General features: G+C 38.8%; 1 protein-coding gene across 2 annotated transcripts; it reads right to left on the reverse strand.

Annotated features, from left to right (window-relative positions):
* Positions 1-5,118: 5,118 nt before the first annotated feature.
* Positions 5,119-22,013, reverse strand: LOC127445586 (Na(+)/H(+) exchange regulatory cofactor NHE-RF2). 2 transcript variants are annotated; one of them, XM_051705739.1, is made up of 7 exons: positions 20,695-22,013; positions 18,591-18,821; positions 17,503-17,868; positions 12,278-12,472; positions 9,747-9,900; positions 9,163-9,404; positions 5,119-7,086 (listed from the first exon to the last, which is right to left on the reverse strand). In XM_051705739.1, exons 1-7 carry the CDS (start codon positions 20,926-20,928, stop codon positions 6,871-6,873), a joined length of 1,638 nt encoding a protein of 545 aa, XP_051561699.1. In that variant the 5' UTR covers positions 20,929-22,013; the 3' UTR covers positions 5,119-6,870. The 2 variants fall into 2 exon arrangements, with proteins under 2 accessions (XP_051561699.1, XP_051561700.1); XM_051705740.1 differs by having other exon boundaries at positions 17,515-17,868; positions 20,695-22,011.
* Between the last annotated feature and the right edge of the window lie 88 nt (positions 22,014-22,101).

Below are 22,101 nucleotides of genomic sequence, written 5' to 3' on the forward strand. Positions count from 1 at the left end.
TTCCTCCTTTAAAATCAAGGTTACGGTGAGGCACTTACAATAAAAGTGAATGTGGCCAATTTTTGGAGGGTTTAAACACTTTTGAAGCTTAAAGTTTTATTAAAGCACTTCAATTAATTCTGTTAAAACTCATGTATTATCTGAGCTGGGAACTTGTTTAAATGACCATTTTACAGTCATTTTAGGGTTTGCTGATATTACATCATCACGGTAACAAAGTTGTAGAATTAGCTATAACTTTACAAAGAAAAGTTTGCGGCTATACTTTTGAAAAAGTGAGTATTTTAACGCTGAACATGTCTTACAGATGTAAACACATTAAATAGACATCTGGGTGATGCTCATCTGCAATACATCTGTAAGACGTTTCCTTTCAGATGTTAAGACATTCAGCAGATATCTTTGAGATGTTTATGATTTAGTTTGTAAATCTGATCTTTTTAAGATGTTTAGCAGATGTTAATCAGATTGTGATGCTTTCCAGATGAAAAGATGTAAAACACATCTCGGCGATGTTCGTATGCTCTCTGGGTGATGACTTGTTACTGTCCCACTAAAATCTCTCTGTGTGTGTGTGTGTAAACACCTGCCACATTTGTCTCACTGCAAAGCCTCGCACATTTGCAACCCGCAACACAGGAAACGGAATGAGCGATGACAGGAAATCTGGGTTAAATTCTGCTGATGAGTGCACTGTCATATTTGCTTTATGGTAACACAGTAAACAGTGTGCTCAGATGAGCCGACTGCATTTTTTTTTTTTTTTTTTTTTTGCTAGAGAGCTTGAGTGTGTTTTGTAATGAGACATAGCAAAAATCTGAAAGCAAAAGTGTGTGTGTGCTTTGAGAAAAAATGTGTGTGACAGTAGATGTTCTTCAGTAGTGAAGCTCTGGAGGCCTGGAGCTCATCTACTGTGAAAGAGCAAGAAACAACAGCGTACATTCAAAAATGTCCCAGAGCTTTCAAGACCAGCTGTGCGCGCGTGCCTAACATAGGTTTACAATGGACATCAAGTGGTGACTCAACACCCCATATTTAATATGTCTGGGTCATGTTTTCTGGTACTTCGGTAATTTTGTTACACATACATCACACAGACATTTTGATGTGTGTTTACACCTGGAAGATGTATTTTTTAGGTCGTTTGCTCATCTGCAATACGTCTATAAGCCGTTTCCTCTCGGATGTCAATAAGACATTAAGCAGATGTTCTTGAGACATTCATGATTTATATTGTTTGTAAATCTGATCTTTTTAAGATGTTTAGCAGATGTTAATCAGATTGTGATGCTTTCCAGATGAAAAGATCTAAAACAGACATCTCAGAGATGTACAAGTGCTATCTGGGTTGTTTTACATTCAGTAGACTTCCATAATATAGGTAGTAGACCAATAACTTTGAAACCTCAAACCCTAAAAACTTTAAAGTACTGGTACGATCAGTAACAGTATCAGATAATACATGATACTCTACTGTATTACATGGTACTGAATGATTACCATATTCACATTCAGCAGATGTCCTTGAGATGATTATGATTTAGTTTGTAAATCTGATCTTTTTAAGATGTTTAGCAGATGTTAATCAGATTGTGATGTTTTCCAGATGAAAAGATCTAAAACTTGATTCATTCGCAAATGGGACATCACTAAAAGGAGCCCAGATAGCACACGCACATCTCAGAGATGTCTGTTTTAGATCTGGAAAGCATCACAATCTGATTAACATCTGCTAAACATCTTAAAAAGATCAGATTTACAAACAAACTAAATCATAAACGTCTCAAAGACATCTGCTGAATGTCTTATTGACATCTGAGAGGAAACGGATACAATACGTAAAATAGACGTCTTCCATATGTAAACACACACATCTAATAGACGTCTGGCAGATGCACATGTGCTATCAGGGAGATTTCTCTCTTGACACAGTTTCTCTCTCACTCTCTCCCATGATTGTTTTCATGGAAACAGCATTTACTATTTTAAAATGTGTATTTTTTTAAAAGTTGTAATAATAGGGGAACTTTCAAACAGATATCATCATTTCTCCTGTAGGTGAGGTAAGAGTGTGGCTTAGATGTCATTGTTTCAGTGTAAACTGTGTTCTTCCCTTTATGTAGTCTGTATTTGCATTGAGTGTGTGTGTGTAGTAGGCTATACGTGTGAAACTTTCTCTCACTTTCTCTTTCAGGGACCATATGCAAACGTATTCTAATTAACTTAAAACAAATAAGTCAACCTTTCTATCATGAAACCACAAAAATGTCATGCAGATCAAAGTAGAAGTAAAGTAGAAGAGGAACAGGAAGATATAGCATACAATATTAAGAGATTAGCAGAGGAATATTGACATTTGGAGGAACTTTTGCTATGCACAAACACAATAAACACTTTACTAAAGAGAAACATCAGTCTCTCTGACTATATAACTAAGTTGATCACAAGAGTAGGTCAGTTTTAGATGACAGACAGTCTACATTCAATGCACCTGTATGTCACATCGCCGCCCTCTAGCGGCTGATAGTAGGAACTGCGCGAGAGTCAGAGAGACCGTGAAGTTGCACCATCTACATGTAGTTTTAATTTTACAGCATGGTTGCCATGACGAAGTACCCCGCCCTAAACACTAAAACGACTGTAGAAATGAAGATTTAAACAACTTTGCAGCTCAAATATACATGAGTTTTAACAGCAGAATTAATGTTAGTGATTTTATAACATTATAATCTTCAGATTTCTGCCTTTAAACCCTATAAAAATAACTTTCCCATTCACTTCCACTAAACACATTTGTAAAATAATAATAAATTATAATAACTATAATTATAACAATATAATTTTTTAATAAAAATAATACAAAATTATATATATTTTATATATACATTTTGTGTGTGTGTGTGTGTATATATATACTCTATATATACTATACAAATGGCATAATATTTATAGATCGTGGTAGTATTTATTGTACTGCCTTTAATTTAAGCTTATTTAAGTTTCTTTAGTTAAAATACACTTTCCCATTCACTTCCACTCAAAAAATTAATAAATAATAATAACAATAATAATAAATAACAATAATAAAAGTATAAAAATGATATATATTTTATATATACATTTTGTGTGTGTGTATATATATATATATATTAGTTGTGCTCAAAAGTTTGCATACCCTGGCAGAAATTTTGGCATTGATTTTGAAAATATGACTGGTCTTTTATTTAAGGATAGTGATCATATGAAGGCATTTATTATCACATAGTTGTTTGGCTCCTTTTTAAATCATAATGGTAACAGAAATCATCCAAATGGCCCTGATCAAAAGTTTACATACCCTTGAATGTTTGGCCTTGTTACAGACACACAAGGTGACACACACAGGTTTAAATGGCAATTAAAGGTTAATTTCCCACACCTATGGCTTTTTAAATTGCAATTAGTGTCTGTGTGTAAATAGTAAATTAGTTTGTTAGCTCTCCCGTGGATGCACTGAGCAGGCTAGATACTGAGCCATGGGGAGCAGAAAAAAACTGTTAAAAGACCTGCGTAACAAGATAATGGAAATTTATAAAGATGGAAAAGGATATAAAAAGATATCCAAAGCCTTGAAAATGCCAGTCAGTACTGTTCAATCACTTATTAAGAAGTGGAAAATTCGGGCATCTCTTGATACCAAGCCAAGGTCAGGTAAACCAAGAAAGATTTCAGCCACAACTGCCAGAAGAATTGTTCGGGATACAAAGAAAAACCCACAGGTAACCTCAGGAGAAATACAGGCTGCACTGGAAAAAGATGGTGTGGTTGTTTCAAGGAGCACAATACGACAATACTTGAACTAAAATTAGCTGCATGGTCGAGTTGCCAGAAAGAAGCCTTTACTGCGCCAATGCCACAAAAAAGCCCGGTTACAATATGCCCGACAACACCTTGACACGCCTCACAGCTTCTGGCACACTGTAATTTGGAGTGACGAGACCAAAATAGAGCTTTATGGTCACAAACATAAGCGCTATGTTTGGAGAGGGGTCAACGAGGCCTATAGTGAAAAGAATACCATCCCCACTGCGAAGCATGGTGGTGGCTCACTGATGTTTTGGGGGTGTGTGAGCTCTAAAGGCACGGGGAATCTTGTGAAAATTGATGGCAAGATGAATGCAGCATGTTATCAGAAAATACTGACAGACAATTTGCATTCTTCTGCATGAAAGCTGCGCATGGGACGCTCTTGGACTTTCCAGCACGACAGTGACCCTAAGCACAAGGCCAAGTTGACCCTCCAGTGGTTACAGCAGAAAAAGGTGAAGGTTCTGGAGTGGCCATCACAGTCTCCTGACCTTAATATCATCGAGCCACTCTGGGGAGATCTCAAACGTGCGGTTCATGCAAGACGACCAAAGACTTTGCATGACCTGGAGGCATTTTGCCAAGATGAATGGGCAGCTATACCACCTGCAAGAATTTGGGGCCTCATAGACAACTATTACAAAAGACTGCACGCTGTCATTGATGCTAAACGGGGCAATACACAGTATTAAGAACTAAGGGTATGAAGACTTTTGAACAGGGGTCATTTCATTTTTTTCTTTGTTGCCATGTTTTGTTTTATGATTGTGCCATTCTGTTATAACCAACAGTTGAATATGAATCCCATAAGAAATAAAAGAAATGTGTTTTGCCTGCTCACTCATGTTTTCTTTAAAAATGGTACATATATTACCAATTCTCCAAGGGTATACAAACTTTTGAGCACTTTAGTTAACTTCTTTAGTTAAAATAAATATCATTGTGTTAAGAAAGGATCTGTTCTACAGTAATGAGAGTCTAAAGACAGCCGTTAAGAATATAACGGGAATTGCAATAAAATTCTTTGTCAAAGTAGTCACAATGCAAAATAAATCTTAAAAGCCAGGGCTTCATGTTCTCAGTGCAAAATGTAATTTTGTCTGTTTGTCTTTTATTTTGGGATTGAAATTAATACACAAGATGTTTTATGTGTGTGTGTGTGTGTGTGTGTAGAGAGAGAGCTAGACCCTTAGAAAATGCGACTATACCCTTAATTCTCATTTATTAAAAATTCTTTATTAGGCTTCATTAAAATATCAGTGAAACAGGTGGTTAAAAATCTAAAATACTCTGTTTATTAGTGTGTGAGGAAAAGTGAGCATTTGTACAATAAGAAACAAAACTGATTTAAATATAATAGATAGTAGTAAAACTGCTTTTTCTGTAATTACCTTTACATTGTTGTAAGTTTTCTGAATATATATCATACTGTATATACATGTCACTTAATTTTCTGTACATGTAGTCATCTGTTAAAGACAGCTGTTTCACTTTTGGTATTGACATCCACCAGATTATATACTGAGATTATATAACAGTCTGGCTAATATTAATCTAGAATGAGATGATAAAGACATAAAGACTGTTTTTTTTTACTGTATTGGATTGTCTTGTCTGTAAATACACTGTATGTTATAATATGTGATTATTAGAGATGTTAAACTAGCATTTGTGCAAGGTATGACAACATCACAAGTAAAACAGAGATGAAATACTGTAGGCTGAACTGCATGAGAATGAACACATATCTACAAGTGTTAAATGTAATAATAGTACAGACTGATGTTTTAATAAAATCAATAAAAGCCATTAAATAGCTTAAACTTCAGGAATAAACTAGAAACCTTCAGATCTTCTAAAGTTTCCATATTATTTTCATTCTTTTTTCTTTTCTCTTGCAAGTGTATTTTTGTCCATTGCTGTATCACTTTCTTTTTTGATTTGCTCAGTATATCTTTCTTCCTTAGTCTTTTAATTACACTTTGTGTTCCCCTCTCGGTCTTTCTCTCTCACTTTCCATCCCTTCCTCATTGTGTCTGGTTGTAACTTTGTCTCTTATTCCCTCCAGAAGATTGCAGTCATGGTGCCAACATAATGGGGCACAAAATCACCTGAACTTTCACTGTTCCATGAGCACTTGATCAATAACTATTAATCCACTTACTCCAAAAAACAACTTTCTATCCATTCTGAATACACATTCAATTGTCTCACTTTCACCTCTTTTCTGAGAACTTTTGGAACTACATATTGCGGAACATCTCATGTTACTGTCTCTTTAAGAGGAATTGCTTATGTTGTTGTATTACTGACTTGTAAGTCTGTTTACTCTCTAAAGGCCCGGCACACTCACTGTGAAATGCTTCCTCGTTCTTCGCTCAGAGCCAAAAAGAAGTTCGAAACAGCTGAGCAACGACATACTGTTTGTGAACATTCAGATACGGGTCACGCCGCTGGGTGATGCGTTTAGAGGAGCGTGAACTGACGTGATATGTCTAATCGACCATGTAATATCATTTTGCAAAAATGTCACCACTGTCGCACTATTAAATATCATCAGGGTGATTTGTGCGAAAAAACATAAGTAACAGAATTCCTGATCGTGAAACATATTCTCGCAATGAAATGTCAGATTTCACCAATGTGCTCAGTTGAACCCATAACCTGAAGTCCATTAAAAACAGCTCTTTTGCATTCACGTAAGAACATTACTTTCATTTTTGTTCATTCAGTCTGAATCTACGCCTGCTCTTAAAACAGTGAAATGCCAAATCTTTCATCCTTTTCTCTGTAGAACATGGTACATGTCCACTCGAACACACTGCTGTCCACAAGTTCTTAAAATAAGTTCTTGAGGCAGTAGATGTCCAATTTTAGTTCCTCTCACTGAACTTAATGTCTCTCAAAATGTCTTTAAGCCATAATAATCTATCAGGAGCTTGATCTAATTTGGGCTAAGCTTTATTTCTTTGCTTCAGTTTCTGCATAGGTGGCATCTGAATAGAATCGAGATGTATACGATCCTCAGAAGTTGCTGAAGATCTCCTGTTTCTTGCTCCAGTCCATAGGGGGCGCTCTCTTGTTGGGCCGTTTGGCACGGGCTTTTTGTTTGGCCTCAGCTGCAGTCAGGCTCAGGTGCAGACCGCTCTCCCAGAACGGGTCTGACGGCCGCTGCTCAGATTTCCCATCTCGGTTAGAGTTACGGACCTCATTATGGGAATGATGGTCTGAATCAGTGACCTTTGAAAACACAGGAAATATTTGTATTAGGGCTGTCGATTTAACACATTATTTAATGTGATTAATTATTTCTAAAAAATTATGCATAACATTTTTCTGTCTGTAAATTCTATAATAAAGAATGTTCCTACTATTGGAGTTTGCGCTGACTGCCACCTACTACATTAAAGTGGTTCATCAAGCCTTGATGTACCATCTTAATGCAGTAGGGGGCAGTCAACACACCAGCTGTACAGTCAACACGCCTTGTCAAACCAACGTGCTTTTGCACTCAAAGACAGCTGGATGGAGCACAGCAGAATGCCGGGATCTCGAGACGTGTTTTTCAAAGTTTTTAACTTGACATTTCATCCTAAAAATACAGCGTTTATGACTAAAGGCGCTGAAAACTAGTGAGACACAATGCAATCAAAGTGAGACGCTCCAAAAGCATCCGACGCACGAGTACACGGACCAGCAATTAAAAATAATTAACAATAATTGCATTATGTTCAATGAAATGAAAATAAAAAATGAATTATAATATTTCTCATATTTTATATTTATAATGATTTCAGTTATTATATTCTAAATTACCTTTATTTGGGGGCCTTACTGTATTAAATATTAATGTAAGATTAATTGCGATTAATTCAATTAATTTAACAGCACACCTTGTAATTAATTCAATAAAACATTTTAATCAAACAAATTAATTAATCAACAAATTAATTTTTATATATAATGCAGATTACATTTACTAATTACAAGTTAGGTTAGTGTTAGGTTAGGGTTAGGGTTTAGGGTTAGGTTAGGGTTAGGGTTAGGTTGGGATTAGGTTAGGGTTAGGGTTAGGTTGGGATTAGGTTGGGTTAGGGTTAGGTTGGGTTAGGTTAGGTTGGGTTTAGGGTTAGGTTAGGTTAGGGTTAGGTTAGGTTAGGGTTAGGTTGGGGTTAGGTTAGGGTTAGGTTGGGATTAGGTTGGGTTAGGGTTAGGGTTAGGTTGGGTTAGGTTGGGTTAGGCTGGGTTATGGTTAGGTTAGGATTAGGTTGGGGTTAGGTTGGGTTAGGGTTAGGTTAGGGTTAGGTTGGATGAGGTTGGGTTAGGATTAGGGTGGGTTAGGGTTAGGGTTAGGTTGGGATTAGGTTGGGTTAGGGTTAGGTTGGGTTAGGGTTTAGGGTTAGGTTAGGGTTAGGTTTGGGTTAGGGTTAGGTTGGGATTAGGTTGGGTTAGGGTTAGGTTGGGGTTAGGTTAGGGTTAGGTTGGGATTAGGTTGGGTTAGGGTTAGGGTTAGGTTGGGTTAGGGTTAGGTTGGGTTAGGGTTAGTGTTAGGTTGGGTTAGGGTTAGGTTAGGGTTAGGTTGGGTTAGGTTGGGGTTAGATTAGACATCCGTTAAGGTTTCTCTAAAGATTTTAAGATACTAAACCAGGTGGCCCTTGAACTTGTTTTATCCAAGAAACGTGTAATTTGGGCTACTTTTAACTCTGATTGGATGAGCCGCATTAGAAGCTGTTGTAAACTGAATTAAAAGCACACCGCACATCGATTTAATATTATATTAATACGGCAAGTTTATACATTGTTTGGCAACTGAAAACAGGCTACTGCTACTTGAACACTGGAGTCTTGTAGGGCGGCCCAAGACAGCTGGGATAGGCTCCAGCACTACCCGCGAACGGCTTTAGAAGATGGATAAATGGAGTTTTGTATCATTGCTGTTGTCGTTTTATAAAAGTAGTAAGGCTCTCAAGACCATGTGTTACCGTGATTTAACCATGGCTAAAATCTGCTTCGCGGTATGCCTAAATCCCGAAGTACACTTCGGTTTTCCGCATGTCGCTGCGTCTCGCACACGGAGCACGTGACACAAAATTCATGAAATTCATGCGGACTATCCACGTGCAGCCTAGTTTTTCTAGACATGCGGAAAGTTCCCGACAGTCCACGTCCCTACGGCCTAGCATTCAAAAGAGTGTACTATGAAAAGGCTTAGTGCTCGATTGTGCACGAGATGGAACGGCACGTGGAAAAACTAAGTATACCAAGACTTTAGAACATATACAGTATATACAGTATACTGTACATAAACATACACACCTTGCTGGTGTCAGAACTGCTGAGCTCGGCACTCGTCTCTGATAAAGTGGAATAAGAGGAGGAGCTTCCGTAACTCTTGTGCCGTGGAGAGCCGTTTGTGATTGGTGGATCTGTCAGTGTGATGTTTATGATTGGTGGAGAGATCCTGGGGACATCTGTGACTGGTGAAGCAGATACAGGGCTGTCTGTGATTGGACACTTTGTCTCTGGGGTCTCAATGATTGGTCCATCCACACAGTCCTCTGTTTGACAAGAAAAAAAACAAAACTGAACGTTAATTTGATGTCACGGATTAAAAATAATATATTTATCTTGTTATTGCAGTTAATATGTGAATTCCTTTATTTGCACTGAAATGTGCTAATGTTTGTATAGACTATCGGTCATGTTTTGCATATACTGACATGATAATTAACAGACTACTAGTCATGTGAGGTTAAATAAATATGCAGCATTTAAATGTCATTCAACCGTGGCTTGTTTCTGTTGGTAGTTTTGAAGTGTTGCTTTTCCCAGAAGTCACACCTGCACTAGGGAAATTTTCAGCAAACCCTCACTGTATTATTGTAGAAACATGTACGTACCTTTAAGATGAGTTGCTGTAGGTGTGATGCCCAGTCTGTTAAACAGGTCATCTGTCTCCGGGTCAACGACCAACAGACGGGTCTCTCTGCCACCCGCTCTAATCAACGCCACCACCTCAGCATGACGCAGACCCTCGATACTTTTGTCATTCACCTGGATATGAAAGATGTTTACCGTGTTGATATCATAGTAATCATAATTGTTATCTTCAGGGTTCCCACGGTCATGGAAATATTGCTGTAGGCTATAGTAAATATAGTTTTTTTCAAGTTATGCTATGCTCTTAACATTTAATTGAAAGTGCTCTTTGTGAGGCTCATCATTTTAGGACAGACGGTTCAAAATTTACAGGCAAAAATAGCCATTTTTTAACCTATAGGTGGCGCTGTCAGCAAACTTGGCATGTAGCATTATGCTCCTTATGAAGCATACCAAGTTTCGTTTTGATAAACCAAAGTGTTACGAAGAAACGGCCTCTCTTCCTGTTTCGCATCAACATTGATTTGCATTGCCATAATTTCAGAACGCTTGTGAAAATCAATGGTTGCGAGAGTCAGTTTGGGTTAAGATTGAAATAGATTTGAAGGAAAAATCATGGCAATTCCATTTTATTGGCCAAAATATTATGTTAATGATGCCAGGATGGTGTACTATTTCCGGTGGGTTTTCGACGTGTGCATTTGAGCATGTTTTTTGGGCTAAAATTACCCTCAGCTTAATGCTCATTGGAGAAACAAATAACAAAAAAAGCACTGAAAACATGTAAAGTTTTTTTTTATCCCCTTTTCCTCCCAATTTGGAATGCCCAATTCCCACTACTTAGTTACTACGGTTACTCACCTCAATCCGGGTTGCGGAGGACAAGTCTCAGTTGCCTCCACTTCTGAGACCGTCAATCCGCGCATCTTATCACATGGCTCGTTGTGCATGACACCGCGGAGACTCACAGCATGTGGAGGCTCATGCTACTCTCCACGATCTACGCATGACTTACCACACGCCCCATTGAGAGCAAGAACCACTAATCGCGACCACGAGGAGGTTACCCCATGTGACTCTACCCTCCCTAGCAACCGGGCCAATTTGGTTGCTTAGGAGACCTGGCTGGAGTCACTCAGCACGCCCTGGATTCCAACTCATGATTCCAGGGGTGGTAGTCAGAGTCAATACTTGCTGAGATACCCAGGCCATGTAAACATGTAAAGTTTTAAAAGAACTAAAATGTATGTAAAATATTGTGTCTGGCAATGTAACTTATATTATTATGGTGACTATGTATAAATATCTCTTGTTCGTATGGCATTGAACATATAAAATAAAAAAATAAACAAACAACTGTGATGTGATGTTTCACTCTCTTCTAAAATGTTTGATACATGTCTTTCCATCTATTTTTAGTTTAATAAAGACATGCATTTTAGATATTTCAGAAATAAGATAATCATATATCCCATACAGAGATTGAACTGTCAGAGTGTTGGGAATATTCACATATAATTTATACACAAAAAAACATGATATTAGAGATAAAAAAAAATCCAACATTCTTTAAAGGAGAATGAAACATCACGGTTGAGCATTAAGCTGTGTCGTCAGCAAGTCGTTTCCCATCATGCTTGCGGTTTACGCAGCTGGAAAAATCCAACTGTGCGTGCCTCGCTCTTACAAGACTTTTTGGACAGATTTCTAACCGGCACGCACCTGCCGCTGATCACAGGTGATCAGTTCTGCTTAGAACTTGCTCATCTCAAAGGAGCCTATTTTCAGGTAAAATCCCTAATTGTTGTACAACATTTGACCAGCAGGTGGTGTGTGGTGCCACCTTACTTTCACTTTCTGCAACACTTCCTTTTCCTCTCTTTGAGGAAACCTTACATAACTCACAGACTTCCATCTGTCTCTCTAGCTGTTTCTCTGTATGATAATGAAGTTTTGGGCATGTAGGTTACTGTAGCCATAGGAATGTTCCGGGTTCAATACAAGTTAAGCTCAATCGACAGGATTTGTGGCATAATGTTGATTAACAAAAATAATTATTTAGACTCATGCCTTATTAGAATACCTTAGCAACCAAACAGCAACACCCTGACAACCACAAGCACCACTCACTTTTCCTTAAGACACCGCAAAAATCTAGTATTTACATACACAGATTAAATGCATATGTAAACACCATCGACTCTGAATTATCCTCTTTATTTGTCAGTCATAATTACGGATCTGTCTGTTATAATTAAAGAAAACTCCTGCAAATTAAATCCTGTCTCAAGATGGATTTACTCTCTGCGATGATTACTCCAATGCTCTCCCACACAAACACAAAGTAATGAAAACAAACCAACTCCCTGCTCTAAAACGGGAGCCGCTCCTCACAAAGCAGACAAAGCACTAAAATAAACAGACAACCTTCCAAGAGTTTCTCTTCCTTCGGCTTTTGCATAACATCTCCAAAAGTAGTGAAATGTAATCTGATCTAATCTAATGCAGTGCTAATCTGGGCTAAACAAGCCTCGGCTAATCCCGCCTTCACCTCGATGAGCCGGTCCCTCGGCCTCAATCCTGCATGCTCCGCCGGCGAGTTGGGGTCCACGGAGCGGATGAACTGGCCCGCGCGAGATTTGTTGCAGTTCAGGTTGAAGCCGTAGCCCTGCTCACCAATGATCATGTGACACAAGCGCGGACGCAGGTCCTTCGTTACCACGTCCCCCTCCGATGATGTTTCCTCCTGGAGAAAGAATGCGAGAACAGCGATTTATTTGAGATGAAAGTGCAATGCTCCGTACTGTTAACAAAAGGAGAACATTGATTGATTTGGTTCCCTGAAAACCCCCATACAGGTGGTTTCGTGAGAGTCTCATTATAATTTAACTTGGTACCATACAGTCTAAAAACCTAAATACAACCTCAGATGAACATCAACACATGACATATTACACCGTGTCATGATTTATGTAACAAAAATAAAGCCAAAATGGAGAAGCCATGTGTGAAAAACTAAGTACACCTTATGATTCAATAGCTTGTAGAAACACCTTTAGCAGCAATGACTTCAAGTAGTCGTTTTCTGTATGACTTTATCAGTCTCTCACATCGTTGTGGAGGAATTTTGGCCCACTCTTCTTTACAACGTTGCTTCAGTTCATTGAGGTTTGCGGGCATTTGTATATGCACAGCTCTCTTAAGGTCCTGCCACAGCATTTCAATCGGGTTGAGGTCTGGACTTTGACTGGGACATTGCAACACCTTGATTCTTTTCTTTTTCAGCCATTCTGTTGTAGATTTGCTGGTGTGTTTGGGATCGTTGTCCTGTCGCATGACCCAATTTCGGCCAAGCTTTTGCTGTCAGACTGATGGCCTCACATTTGACTCTAGAATACTTTGGTATACAGAAGAGTTCATGGTCGACTCAATGACTGCAAGGCACACAGGTCCTGTGGCTGCAAAACAAGCCCAAATCATCACCCCTCCACCAATGTGCTTGACAGTATGAGGTGACAGTATGAGGTGTTTGTGCTGATATGCTGTGTTTGGTTTTCACCAAACGTGGCGCTGTGCATTATGGCCAAACATCTCCACTTTGGTGTCGTTTGTCCAAAGGACATTGTTTTAGAAGTCTTGTAGTTTGTTCAGATACAACTTTGCAAACCTAAGCCGTGCTGCCATTTTCTTTTTAGAGAGAAGAGGCTTTCTCCTGACAACCCTTCCAAACAAACCATACTTGTTCAGTCTTTTTCTAATTGTACTGTCATGAACTTAAATATTTAACATGCTAACTGAGGCCTGTAGAGTCTGAGATGTAACTCTTGGGTTTTTTGCTGTTTCTCTGAGCATTGCACGGTCTGACCTTTGGGTGAATTTGCTGGGACGTCCACTCCTGGGAAGATTGGCAACTGTCTTGAATGTTTCCCACTTGTGAATAGTCTTTCTCACTGTATAATGATGGACTTTAAATTGTTTGGAAATGGACTTATAACCCTTCCCAGATTGATGGGCAGCAACAATTGATTCTTTAAGATCATTGCTGATGTCTTTCCTCATTGGCATTGTGTTAACACACACCTGAATGCTCCAGACCAGCAGACTGCTAAAACTTCAGCTTTTATAGAGGTGGTCACACTTGCTGATGATCAATTAATCAAGGGCATTTGATTAGCAGCACCTGGCTACTACTTAGCCTCTTAATTCCTATGGAAGCAGTAAGGGGTGTACTTAGTTTTTCACACATGGATTCTCCATTTTGGCTTTATTTTTGTTAAATAAATCATGACACGGTGTAATATGTCACGTGTTGTTGTTCATCTGAGGTTGTATTTACCTAATTTTAAGACCTGCTAAGGACCAGATGATTTTTATTATGTCCTGATACGTAAAACTATAGGATTCAAGGAGGGTGTACTTTCTTTTTCCCATGACTGTATCAAGTCACTCGCAACATTTGAAGGTAACTCTACTGCCCCCTTTTGTACCATTGCAGTAACCAGGGGCGCCTTAATACATGGGCTTATACGGGCTGAAGCCCAGAGGCCTACAACTCCCATGAGGCCCAGCTCACAGCCATGGGGCCCATTTTCCCCTATCCATGTTCACGGGAGGAGTGCGTTGAAACGCTTTCAGTGGGAGACGCGGTTGTTGATATGGTGACAGTGCACAACCGTTAAAGGCGTCCGTGTAGTCCTTGTTCAATGCACAGCAGTACCCCCCCCCCAACAGTAAGGGGGCCTCTGTGGACCAGCGAGCCCATGGGCCCAGATGTACCTTAAAGCGCCCCTGGCAGTAACACAAGAATGCTTGTTACGAATGTACAACGTGACGTTGCGCTTGCGTACTTGCGTAAAGTTTCTGGTCTAACAAAGAGACTAATGTTCTAATAGATAATCATATGCTGTATTATAAGCAGCAGACTGTGGATGTTAAAGGTAAAGTTGGTAATTTTTTCAATGTTAAAATAAGGGACTAAAAATGGTTCAAGGGACGTAAACCAAAAACGGACAGAATTTTTTTCAGAGCATTTTTTCAGAGCATTACCGGAAAACGGGAACAAAGCCCCTTTCAATTGTTCCGGAGAGAAAACATTATTTTTAAATGCTGGTAACCATTTATTAACCAGTTAATTTTGTTCTGATAATATTTTAATGAAGCCAAAAAGCAAAGGGTTTATCGCAGTAAATTTTCTGAATAACACAACATCCTGTTGCTTGAAAAAATTAGGCTTCTCTGTTTTTAGTAGAACATAAGCATGCACTTTGATTCTAAAGGAAACCGCTAGTTTAGAAACCAATGTTAAAAAAAAAATTATAAATAATTTGGCCTACAAAAGGTGACATTTAGTCCAAATGTGCCCATGCAAGTCCCTTATTTTGAGCTTGTTTTTTCAGACCAGGTGCCAAAGACCTGCCAGTCCATTTGGGAAGGAGGCAGCGGAACGCAGGAACAATGAAAAAATATACTGTGTCTGCTTGGAACAAACTGAAATGAAAAACATATTGTTTTTAGTCCCTGCTTAGAATATTTTCTCGTATTGCTGCTTAATATGTATGTAGTGTGTAGTATAATTAACTATGAGTAATCCTTTGGTAAGTTGAGTTCCGTGACTCCATGGCACTACCAAAACATAACTAAGCCAGTGGTGTAAGTTTGGGGCGGGACTATCTGTTTGTCCAACCAATGAAAAAAACTGTTTGAAAATGTTTCTGCATTTCCACTTGGTGCTGCAAGAGGCCTAGAAATCACATGCTTCACCTTTAAAGGTCTTCAGCAACAACCATCTCAAGAAAATCGTGCAGGATTCTTGGTCGTTTACGAGGACGTGTGAGTGTGTGCGTGACTTTGTGCTCATTTCCTTCGAGAACTGCAACACGCCCAGAAGGAATAAGGGACATTCTGTGAGACACCATGTCACTTCCTGTTCTGAGACAATGCAAGGGTGGTGTCTGTTTGTGTCCCATGGGGTGGGGGACTGAGGAACCTCGCCTTACATACACACATGAAAATACACAAAACCTGCATGTACACACGAGGACACAGAGATGTGTGTTACCTCCTGAGGGTGAGAGAGAGTTTAATCTTATCTAACTGGGTTTTCAGTTAGAAACACATGTACACAACAACACTCTCCCTGAATACTGGGAAAATACCCAGAAATAAGACACCAGTGAACACAAAGCAGGTAAATGAGAATTAAGGTCAGAGAGCGAGAGACAGAGAGAGACAGAGAGAGAGAGAGAGAGAGAGAGAGACAGAACGAGAAGAAGAGAGACATAGAGAGATACACATATAGATTCATTATTGACAGATAAAGGAGTCATCTGTGCTGAAATCTGGTGGACAAATCCTTTTTGCATGCTCTTTTTGGACAGAAGTTTTTTAGTTCTGAATCGTACAGTATTTTTTCATAGTTTAATGAACTCTGTTATCTCAAAGGATCAGTTTTTTTTTTTGAAAAATCCAATGAAAAGAGTTTATCATAACAATACATAATTACAGGGTTCCCAAACCTTTTGACCAATGAATTTCGATGACTTTTCCATGACTTTTAAAGAGTCTATTAATTCTTCAGGATTTTCCCATGAGTTTTAAACATTTTGAAATTATTTTTCCATAAAATTAAAAAATGTTATTCATTTCCATTATTCTTCCATGATGTTTTGCGGTTTTATTAATTTCCTTTTTTTCATGACTTTTTGAAAACTTATTCATCTCCAGAATTTTCTATGAGTTTTCCATGAGTTTTTAAGATTTTATTAATTTCCATAGTTTTCCATGAGTTTTTAAGATTGTATTAATTTCAATTATTTTCCCATGACTTTTTAAGATTTTATTTATTTCCATTATTTTTATGACTTTTTAAGATTTTATTAATTTCCATAGTTTTCCATGAGTTTTTAAGATTGTATTAATTTCAATTATTTTTCCATGACTTTTTAAGATTTTATTTATTTCCATTATTTTTATGACTTTTTAAGATTTTATTAATTTCCATAGTTTTCCATGACTTTTTAAGATTGTATTAATTTCCATTGTTTTCCATGAGTTTTTAAGATTGTATTAATTTCCATTGTTTTCCATGAGTTTTTAAGATTGTATTAATTTCCATTGTTTTCCATGAGTTTTTAAGATTGTATTAATTTCCATTGTTTTCCATGAGTTTTTAAGATTTTATTAATTTCCATTGTTTTCATGATGTTTTAAGATTTTTAAATGTCCATTTTTCTATTAATTTTAAAGATCTGATTAATTTCCATTATTGTTCCATGACTTTTTAAAGATTTATAAATTTTCATTATTCTTTCATGACTTTTTTAGATTGTATTAATTACCTTTATTTTCCATGAGTTTTTAAGATTGTATTAATTTCCATTTATATTACCTTTTAAGATTTTATTAATTTCCAGGATTTTTCATGATTGTTTAAAGACTTTTTTTTACTTAAAAAAAAAAAAAAAACTTTTTCTATGACTTTGAGATTTTATTCATTTCCAAAATTTTAAATGACTTTTTTAAATTTCTAAACTTTTCTATGATTTTTAAAGATTGTATTAATTTCCATTATTTTTAATGACTTTTTAAGATTTTATTAATTTCCATGATTTTCCATGACTTTTTAGGACTAGAAACCACTATTTTTAAAATCCCTTAATATTTCCATGTTTTCTATGACCATGGGAACCCTGTATAAATAAAGATACAAAATTTAAAGATGCTCCTACTTACATGCACATTACAACACACACACATACACAAACATTTTACACTCACATCAGAGTGTACCTGTGTGATGGTTTGTGATTCACTGAGGTCAGTGATGGTTTCAAAGCTGAGTTCAATGCTGGGTTTAGTGTTGGGTTCAGTAATTCGTTCAGTCTTGGGTTCAATGTTGGATTCAATTCTGAGTTTTGTGATGCCTTCAGTTATTGATTCAATCTTGGGTTCAGGACTGGATTCAACGCTGAGTTTAGTCAAGGGTTCAGCACTGGATTCAATGCTGGGTTGTGTGAAGGGTTCAGTTATTCGCTCATTTTTTAGTTCAGAAGGTGAGGGGGGAGACAAGAACACAGGTGTAGCCAGACGGGCATGAGCTCTGTACAGCGGAGAAACGTTAATCACTCCTGAGGTACTGGGACTCTGAGAGAACCACAAGAAAAGATAATACAGTTGCACATTTGGATTTACATTCAGCACATTTCAATTCAAGCTAGTTTAATTCAAACAGTTACTACACTTACAGTTACTCACAAAAAGTAGCTAAATACACTGGTGCTACGGTCATATAACTATGAGATTATACAGTATAACAGCTTAACATCAATGAGGATCAACAATACTTTTTTAGTTTACGCTGTACAATGGTTGTCCCATTGCAGGCAGCATACGAGTCTACTGCTTGCACTCTGCTTAACTAGAGACTTAATAACCTAATTATAAACTAAACAAATAATTACACTGTGGCGAGCACTGGCTTACGTATCTTATCGGATTGTAAGTGTGTGCTGATCCTGTAGCCATCTGCAACCTGAACATAGACTTACTTCACCTAACCTGGACAGGTCATTTGTCAAAAGCTTATGAAGAAACCTTTAGCCACAGCACCTCTGGAACAAACCAGGAGGAAGTGCCATGGTCAAAGGCAGAATGCCAGCCAGGGTTTTGTGTGTGTGTGTGTGTGTGTGTGTGTGTGTGTGTGTGTGGGAAAGAGAGTGAGAGAGCTTCATTATAAGGATTAGATTTATCCACATGTAATCTTGGGCTTGGTTGCTTCAGATAGCTGGTGATGATGATGCTGATGCAGTGCCATGTTTCCAGTGATCCATCTATTTTGAAATGGATGATGTTGATGATGATGTTACCTTATTTACTGAGATGCCGTCTGAGCTCTGTCTGCTGTAGGGAGGTGTGGCGCAGTCTCGTGGGGAGGCGCGCGGAGAGGACGCCGCGGAGGAGCGAGAAGAGAGAGAGCCCATCTCTATCGCCCTCTCCTCCGTACACTGGAGACCGTGAAACTTCAGGAACTCATCTGTGACACGGTCTACCACCAGCAGCCTGGTGCGGTGATCCACAGCCAAGATCCTCTCCACAACCTGAGAGACAGAAAGTAATACTAAATGAAAAGTACCAAAAAGTACCATGTTATGACCATATTTTTAAACATATACCATGAGTGTTTACCACGTATCTCCATTTCTTCTTATAACACTTATTAAGCATTTGGGCACTGAAGAAACAAGTACTTTCCATCTCAGATGAGACCGAGCCCAGAGAAGTCTGTCAAAGAAGACTGACAAAGGTTTACTGTAGTATTCCCGAGCCCATGCCGTGATATCCATTACAGATGCATGATGGTTTTTAAGACAGTAACGTCTGAGGGATCGAAGATCACACGCATTCATTTATTTTATTTTTATTTTCTCCCCAATATGGAATGCCCAATTCCCAATGCGCTCTAAGTCCTCATGGTGGCGTAGTGACTCGCCTCAATCCGGGTGGCGGAGGACGAATCTCAGTTGCCTCCGCCTGAGACCTTCAATCCGCGCATCTTATCACATGGCTTGTTGAGCGTGTTACCGCGGAGACCTAGTGCGTGTGGAGGCTTCATCCTACTCTCCGTGGCATCCACGCACATCTCACCACGCGTCCCACCGAGAGCGAGAACCACATCATAGCGATCACGAGGAGGTTAACCCAACGTAACTCTACCCACCCTAGCAACCGGGCCAATTGGTTGCTTAGGAAGCCTGACTGGACACACACATTCATAAGTGGTTTTCGGCCTTGCGCTTTACGCACAGAGATTTGACAGGATTTCTTTAATATTTTTACTATTGTGCACTGAAGAGGAAGAAATGCCCAAAATCCTTCCAATTTGTCTTTGGGGAACATTGCTCTCAAAACATTGGATTATTTGCTGACGCATCTGTTGGCAAATTGGCGAGCCTCAACCCATCCTTGCTCTTGAAGGAATAGGCTTTTTTTTGGAGGCTCCTTATATACACTATGACACGATTGCCTCACCTGTTTAACATCTGTTTCACATCAGCTTTTCATTTGAACTCGTCAGATTGTTATCAGTCCTAAACTGCCCCTGTCTCAACTTTTTTGGAATTTTTCTTGTGCTTCCCCAGTTAAATGGCGAAATGACCAAGGGGGAGTCCCCTAGTCAGATGACCCTTCTGCCCACCCTTAAGGTCAAAATACTACCATATAAAGTATATACCTGTATATAAATAGTAACTGTGGTATTTTGGCAGAAACTATGGTTCCCACCGTGGTCGGGTCAAAGGTGGGGCTAGGGGGTCCATTGCCCCAACAAGAATTTCCTTGTGCCCTCCCCCCCACCCCCACCCCCACCCCCCATTATTGCACTATTTTAAAGGGATTTATTATGGTTTTACTGTACTATGGTATTTTGGCAGAAACTATGGTTACCATCATAGTCAGGTCTAGGGGGTCATTGCCCCCCTTGATTTTCCTTGTGCCTCTCCAGTCAGTTGGCGAAATGACCAAGAGTGAGCTGAAGAGAGGTCAAAATGCCCCCAAAAAGATCACATCTGGCCCTAGTTACCATGGTAAATGTTTGTAATGGAGGAGGGGATAGATCTGATGTCAAACTGTATCTCAGAGGCGAGTCTTAAATGTTTTCCTAACATTAACACGCAATGATGCAATCTTGAACAAATACACATTAACACTGTCACCTCAGTGTGGTATAGAACACCTTGGCTTTGTTTCAAAACCTAGTCAGCTGTCTACCTAGACAGCATGTTTATACATCATGGTACAGGGGAGGGTTTATAGATTTTCTGTACACTTGCCCACCCTAAAGATCCCCCCCCCCCCATTACAAACGTGCCTACAATGCTGTCCAGGTAGGCAGCTCACTAGATTTTGAGACACAGCCCTTGTCTATTGCTCCACAGTAGTAGTCACACAGATTCTTCTTCAGTTATTTTTTACCTGCTGATGAGTTTCTCCCTCCACATTCTCTCCGTTCACTTCCACCACCCGGTCACCGGACTTGAGACCGGCCAGGTCAGCGGGGGAGCCCGGCTCGATCTTGCGGATGTATTGCGCTCCTCGGCTCCGTTCACCGTGCAGATGGAATCCGAATCCGCGATCTCCTTTAGTTAAATAACACAAGCGTGGACGGAGCTCGCGCTCCAAAATCTCTCTCTCCAGAGTATTCGCCATATTCACTCACAACATAAATATATCTGTACGTTGTACCCTATATATTTAAGGTTTTCTTGGAAGTTAAGGATGCATTTTTGCACATGACGAGTCTGCAAGCGTTTTACTTAATTATTTAAAATTTTAAAATAAACCAAATAAAATAAAATAAGCTAAATACAACTAAATAATAATGAAATAAAATAATTAAAACGCAACACATTAAATCTTATGTCACTTTAATCCAACCGCACACTTGTCTCGAGCGTTACACGCGTTCCGTTGTAAAACCAACATCGTCTCCTGCGTTGGTTTTAATTAATTTATTCGAGTGTGTGTTAAACTTGATATTTACTCCAGTTTGTATTGAAACCGGTGTTTATTCCAGTTTGTCCACGGTGTCGTCCACAAAAATGATTCTCCTTATCCCAACAGTCCAAAAAGTTTTTAGTAGACCCTTCCTTCGGACCAGCGTCCTTCAATCAGTCAGATTCCATATGCGTCTAATCAGACTATATAATGATGCATATCGGTCTTCTGGAACATATTAATCGATCATTTTAAGAATGTGTCTCTGAGGACAGTGTTTAAGCCCGGAGCGCAAGCGTGAGAACGAAACAGGTGGCAGAGGATATGAGAGAGAGAGAGAGAGAGAGAGAGAGAGAGAGAGAGAGAGAGAGAGAGAGAGAGAGAGAGAGAGAGAGAGAGAGAGAGAGAGAGAGAGAGAGAGAGAGAGATCAAATGTTAGATAAGTTACAGATATGCACGCGGAACTCTTCCTCTTCCCACACAGATCTGGCATATCTAACCCATGCAGCGTCCACTTATTAAATAATGCACATACATAACTGACCCCAGAGCAGTGATTTTCAAGCATACGCTCTATAATATGCACAAAAAACAGCATTCAAAACAGGCCAACTCAACCACACTTATGCAACTGCTTTTACAAACACTGATGTATTAAAAAACCTCTCATGAATCCCACGTAACAATACTTACTTTCTATTTAGAAAATAGTAAAAATACAAGTTATTACAGCACTACAACTACTGCAGGGCGCTAAATGTATTTACAGACGTATTCAACATCTGATACACACTTTGCACTGATGTTTGTGAACAAGGTTTTGTGTTAAGTGATTTTTCTTTTTTTTATAGCTGTACTGACCTCTGGTGTTGACAAAAAAACCTT

Source organism: Myxocyprinus asiaticus, chromosome 8, assembly GCF_019703515.2.
Source record: "Myxocyprinus asiaticus isolate MX2 ecotype Aquarium Trade chromosome 8, UBuf_Myxa_2, whole genome shotgun sequence".
Taxonomy (NCBI): Eukaryota; Metazoa; Chordata; class Actinopteri; order Cypriniformes; family Catostomidae; genus Myxocyprinus; species Myxocyprinus asiaticus.